This window comes from Morone saxatilis, unplaced genomic scaffold (assembly GCF_004916995.1).
Source record: "Morone saxatilis isolate NCDOM2014 unplaced genomic scaffold, NCSU_SB_2.0 Contig18, whole genome shotgun sequence".
Lineage (NCBI taxonomy): Eukaryota > Metazoa > Chordata > Actinopteri > Moronidae > Morone > Morone saxatilis.
The window spans coordinates 704,350-710,993 of NW_023339740.1; the positions used below are offsets into that span (position 1 = coordinate 704,350).

The window sequence follows — 6,644 nt, forward strand, 5'->3', positions numbered from 1 at the left end:
AATCCAGCCTAGAAGTAACAAATACATGAATTAGTTTTTATGCATCCGTCTGTCACAGGATGTGTCTAATTTTTGTAATATTGCGTAAATGAAAAAAGGCAGTCCTGGAGGTCTGCTTTTATTTTTATTAATAAATAAATAATTTATTTAGATTAATGTATTCTCTAATAATAAATTTGGCATCATGTTTCAACACCACATTTCCAACAGAATTACAAATTTACAAACTATAAAGACTGACAGAGCCAGAGAGTAGTAGCTACTGTATGAACTTGCATCTTTTCACATCTTTCCATTCCAATGCCTTCCCCTCAGTTATCTGATGTTGTAACGTCCTGGCCCTGGCAGGTAGATGGTTGAGGAGGGTGTCCCCTTGTGTCTGAATTTGTCCCTGCATTGTGCTTCAGCCTGCTGGTACTGGGTTGAGTTTAAAGCTGTTAAAGGAAGTGGTAATGTTGTCAGTGGTAATAAAAAGCCAGCAGTTGCAGCACTGCTGTTAATCCTGGTACTAGCAGTCCTTCACTTTACCCAAACCTGTGACCCCTTTTTTCCAGTTGACATCAACAAACTGAAGGCTCCCACACATCCTGGAAAACCTGTTGTTTTAATGCTTTGAATTTGCTCAAAAAGTGTTCTGGAAATTAATGAATTGGATTTTTATGTGCAGATAAAGGTTTTTATTGCATTGACCAATATACCTCTTGGTATCTTGAAAAAGGTTTTCTTAAAATGAGTGGGAATCCTGAAATCTTTCCAGTAGAGAATAACGACATTCATCTTTCATCCTTCCTCTGGTTTCTATTTTGATCAACTGTGTTGTGAAATACACAAAATGAATGCAGTCGCACACTCTGTGCTTTGTCCTGTCTGTTCTATGCTAGCACTAACCATCACACATACAGTACAAAGATGAGTATCCTGCACCCACACGTTCACACAGTCTAACCAACTAGTATTGCTTGGTGTGTAAATGACAGGACGGAACGTGCATACATTTTCACCTTTGCTCAGAGTGTAGTGTGTATTACACTGTTAGTATGGATCCTGCTTCCCCTCAGCACAGACTGTGCCGAAGTGAATAGAGTCTTCACATTGAGCATGGTACACATGGTCCATCTGAGCCTTATTCCATGTTTTGGAATCCATCATTCACTGTAAAAAGTGAATTAAAATGAAAGCTCTGTTGAAACTGATACATCAAACATTTTAAGTAAAACTAACCTAGTTTTGTAATTTTTATGTATACTGTAAAAACACCTAGTAAAACGTACTTGATCAAAGACTGAATTTGTGTTACGTAAAATGTTCAATGTAATCTGTTTCAACTATTTTTCTATGTTAAAATAACTAAAATAATGAAATTTTAGAAATGTTGTTACCAGTGATACCTCTTTGACAAAAATATTACATTATAACCAGTACTATCAGATAACTACCATCTCAGTACTGTAGGTTCAATTAAAAAAAAGCCTGAGGCAATCTAACTTCCTGCTTCCTGTTTCCCATGTTTCAACACTCTTTTTAAATTGCTTCATTCTGACCTGTGGCTTGACCTGCAAGTAATGGCTCAGGGACTTCCGAGGATCTATTCTGGAAGCTAGATGCTCTGCAGACCTTCATCAGAGATCTACACTGGCCGGAGGAAGAGTTTGGCAAACACCTGGAGACCCGACTGAAGCTGATGTCCAGTGACATGATTGAATCCTGTGTAAAACGGTAACATGCTGTTTAAATGTTGCTTTTAAGTGTCTTATTGCAAGTATATAGCAGTTAATCATTTGTATTATATTCTGGTAGTAACATGTTGTAAACTGGGTTGCATCAAGTTCCTGTGAGCCATGAAATACTATGCATGAAGTCCAATTTGATATCCATGAATTTGAAAGCTTATCAGATCCTGAACCGCACCACAATAGTTTATAACAGACCCCACAAGGGGTCGCCAAAGCTTAAAGGGTTGGTCACAAGGCCTTCTTGATTTTAAGGGGTGTAAGAAAACTAAAATACATGAAACCACTTGTTCATAATACTCTGAACCAGGATGGCAGCAATTATTTTATAGAGGGAGAAAATGCCAGGTGATTACTACTACACAAAAGCAGGTATGAGAAAATCCAAAAACAGGTGCTTAGATGAAGGATGTATCATGAGACCAAAAATAAAGTGAGGTTACATTTTTATGTTTGCCAATCTTAAAGATATTGATGCCTTGTGAGAATCTACATATTTTTGTACATCCCCATTTATTGAATACACCTGTGATAATTATCCAGCAGCCTTGCTATATATGTGAGCTGCGATTTGGTTTTTACATGCCCTGGTGTAACGTCCATTATTAAAGACTGTTTAATTTGTGCAAGGGATGTGCCTCAGTATGCTTTGGGTATGAGTTATTGTTCACAGAGCAAAATACAAGTCTAATCTTTCTTATTTTTTGTCCAGCAATCATTTTACGATTGCAAGGTAAACAGTAGAAATATGGCATTCATGCTACAAAAAAAAAGTGAGATTAAATGTCTTAGATCAGCCAATGCACCTTCTTGGCAGATGCCATTATATTGCAGGTTATAGATATTTAGATATAGTTCCCTTATGCTACTTTTAAAAACAAAATAAAAATGAATTAATGAGTCATAGAAAACACTACTTTGTGTCATTGATTGTTGAGGATATTGTGGTAAAGTAAGTAAATAACAGCTTGAAATGGAAATATTCAAGTTCGAGTACCTTATAACTGTAGTTCCACCATTGGCTATAGCTACCATTGATTACACCGAGTTTTTGTTGTTGTTGTTGTTTTTTCATAATTTGGGGTTTACATTATACAATTAAAAAAAACGAAATGCTTGCTGGGAAATTAATATACTAAATATATTTAAATTTGACTTCTTGAGGGGCTCAGTATTTCTCCACCAAAATGTCCTATCTAAAATTCTGGCTACATTCCTTTCCTTCTCTAAAGGACACGGGCAGCGTTCGAGGCCAAGCTTCAGAAGAGCAGCCGGGCCACAGACTTTCGTGTGCCGCAGTCCATCTGCACCATGTTCAACGTCATGGTGGATGCCAAGGCCCAGTCAGCCAAGCTGTGTGCCATGGACCTGGGGCAGGAGGTAGGAGACACTGAATACGCCATGGAAACTAATTTCTTTAAAAGAGTGGGAGGTCTGTTTAAATCGTTTAAAGGTAGGCAGTTGACTTCATACAGCTTCCCAGTTTAAATCTCATATAATTTAAAGGTCACTATGTTTTGGAGCTGAATGAAAATAAATTAATTTTGTTTGTACTGTGAATGGCATAGACAAATAAAGGTGCGAAAGTCCTTTTTTTATTTTTTTCCCCTCCGTTTTGTCCTACTTGAAAACAGCTTTATTTCTTTCTTTGTCTCTTACTTCTTTTGCAGTTTTCACATAATTTTACATGTTCCATGTCACCTCTATCTTTCTGCTTTTCTTTTTTTCCCTCCTCTGTCTCTTGTGAAAGTTTGTTAGACACTGGGTAAGTGTGGCTATGAATTCAATTGAAATCTCACCCTCCGGTTCCCAAATGTATAATTAGTCATCAGTTTTCCCTGTCTGTCTTCCTCCACTTGAATTGTTTGGATTTCATTAGCATATGTGTAGATAGTATTGAATATACATGGGGTAGAAGTGAGAGATGTCATATTTCGCAGAATCTCGAGACTGATACCAATTACTGACGATGAATTAATTATGGCTAAGTCCTTCGCTGTTCTGTTGGTGCTACAAGGCTAAACAAAAGGATTCCTCGCAGTGATGCTGCCACTGAGTTTCCATGACAGCAGCTCTTTAGCAGGACTAATCGTTCCAAAGTCCTTCACTGGGCTCTGCTCTCTTTAGAGAACAACCTCGGGTGTCTTGAAAATGGTTATAAAGCACATTTACATGCAACTAAAACTACTATTAAATTATAAATGTAATTCATCAATAAACTAACGCATTCATACACCGATGCACAATCATCGAGAGCAATTTGGGGTTCAGTATCTTGCTCAAGGATAATTCGACATGTGACAGGAAGACCCGGGGATCGAACCTTCTGATTAGGGGAGGACGACCCACTCTGCCACTGTGCCACAGCCGCCCCTATGAGAGTTGTGCTTTGCTGACGTGTTGTTTACCCTAACATCCCTTCTTCTAACACTGTAATCCTCACATCCATACAGTGTACTGCTAAAAATCCTTTAATATTTAAATGAACTGCTTTAAAGGGAACACGGGACATTTTCAACTACAATTTTCACAGTTATGACCATTAGTCCTATCAGTTATGATAGCACTTTCCCCCTGCTTATAGGCTCTGAGCTAAGCTGAGTTTATGTCCTGCATAAATCTATGTACCGGACACAAAGCGATGAGACAGAGCTTCTCATCTGAGCCTCAGTAAAATGAACGTATTTCATAAAATGTTGTAGTGGGATTTCCAGTTGAGAATTCAGAAAACTGGCCTTTTCTTTGACTGTGACACAATTGTCGATGAAATTCTTTTTTCTCTTGGGGGGATAGTTCTCCTTGTCCTATGTACTCATCAGTAACATGTAACTGTGATATTATAACTACGATAGTCAAATTTGCCACATTGGTGCACTTACAGAAGATAATGAATAACAGTCTCATGGCAAAACATTAACTCAAAATAAATGAATAATAAATATGAAATAAATTCAAATAAAAATGTCTAGTGTTTCCCTTTAATGTCACTTCATAGTGGGGTTATAAAGTGTGGGTGAGAAGAGTAACATGTTTTCTTTTCTTCCTCTGTAGAGACAATACCATTCCCAAATTGACAATCTAATTGAAGAGACGGTGAAGGAGATGATAACTCTGCTGGTAGCTAAGGTATAAAATAGAGTGTAAATTTAAATAACATTGCATTTGAAGTAATGGGTAACACATATTGTTGGACAGTCAAATTTCTACAAAGAGACGCAAAACAACCACAGAGAGACTTAAAATGATCATAGTGAGGCATGACAACAAAGACACTAAAAACAACTACAAAGAATCTGAAAACAACCTCAAAGGGACACAAAACATTTATATAGAGACTCAAGAAGACTCAAAGCGCAAAGCAACCACAAAGAGATGCAAAACGACTACAAAGAGACTCAATGACAAAGACACACAGAGATTTGTTCTGCTATCTGGGTTTAAGACAGTTTAAGACAAAACTACAGTGTCATGTGGTAAGAACAGCCATGTAAAGAGAAAGGTACCCAGAACAGAGCCCATAGTGAGGCAATGGTAAATGGACCTGTACTTGCTATAGCGCCTTTCAGTCTTCCGACCACTCAAAGGTGCTTTACACTACATGCCACATTCACCCTTTCACACACATTCACACACCGATGCACAGCATCAAATTTGGGATTCAGTATCTTGCTCAAGGATACTTCGACACATGGCAGGAGGAGCCGGGGATCGAACCGACAACCTTCCGATTAGTGAATGATCTGCTCTGCTTTTGAGCCACAGCCGACCACAAAGAGACACAAAACAACTACTAAGAGACTCAAGGAGACTTAAAATGACGACAAAGAGAGATATAATGACAACAAAATAGACTACTGTGTTAAACACTGGTTACAACTGCAAGAAAGAAGACTTTTGATCGTAATAGACTGTTTGTACTTTCTGTATTTCCATAAGTAAAGTAATTCCATTGCTGCTTTTTTCCTCTCCTCTTTGTTCTCAGTTTGTGGTCATTTTAGAGAGCGTGTTAGCCAAACTCTCCAGATACGACGAGGGAACACTCTTCTCTTCTTTCCTATCTTTCACAGTAAGTAGCACAGATACACTTTCGTTACCATCCTTTACTTGCTGATTTGGAAGTGATAACAATGCAACATTAAAATTAGTAGCTGTTGTAAACATGATAAACTTTGAGCTAGCATACTTGGAATACTTGCAATGAACAATTATAATATGTGTATGCAATGATGATATTCTTCATTTTCACTGCCATTTGCATTCTGTGTTAATATGACTGAATTTAGAAGCTGGAGCTTGAATCACCACCTTAACAAAATAGCTTTTGAATTCAATTTAATAGTGACTAAATCATGCTGTATTTTAGTATTGTGTAGGGAATTGTGTAGGGATGTCCGATAATATCGGCCCTGCATGAACGCCTAACAACAACAACTACGCTAGACTGGTTGGTTGCTAACCGTGGCTAACAAGCAAACACTTTGACCAAAGGCTGAATGATTTTAATAATTAACACAAAATAAGTGCAATGCACCTTAAATATTTTACCCTGCTATGAGCTGTTTCCTTAACCAAACTAACAATTGGCTTAGAATTTACATTAGCACTCCTTCAGGTGCATAATACAATTAAACACATTAACCAAAGCTAGCGCTTAGCTAGCGATTAGGCGCTAGCTAGCGATTAGCGTTAGCGCTCTTTTCAGTATAATACAATGAAAGTTGAAGTTGTTCTCTTATTTTGCACAGACAGTGTTTACATTTGGAAAGCCATGTTGCATTTATGTATGCATCCAGTGGGGGCATCACAATAAAATGAGCATAATGTGTTAATTCCCAAATAGGAAGATATGTTATGTTGTTACCTAACAGTTTTGGTGTAAAAAGCCTGCATATATCGTATGGTTGATTCGGTACC

The 6,644-nt window shown here is 37.7% G+C and overlaps 1 protein-coding gene across 1 annotated transcript in view; it reads left to right on the forward strand.

Moving 5' to 3' along the window:
* The window catches only part of LOC118328056 (calcium-dependent secretion activator 1-like), a 55,442-nt gene that overhangs the window by 7,753 nt on the left and 41,045 nt on the right, over window positions 1-6,644 (forward strand). Inside the window, exons 4-7 of the mRNA XM_035661660.1 lie at window positions 1,561-1,716; window positions 2,963-3,110; window positions 4,782-4,856; window positions 5,713-5,796. Coding sequence (XP_035517553.1) covers window positions 1,561-1,716; window positions 2,963-3,110; window positions 4,782-4,856; window positions 5,713-5,796 — 463 coding nt within the window. The remainder of the gene's footprint in view (window positions 1-1,560; window positions 1,717-2,962; window positions 3,111-4,781; window positions 4,857-5,712; window positions 5,797-6,644) is intronic.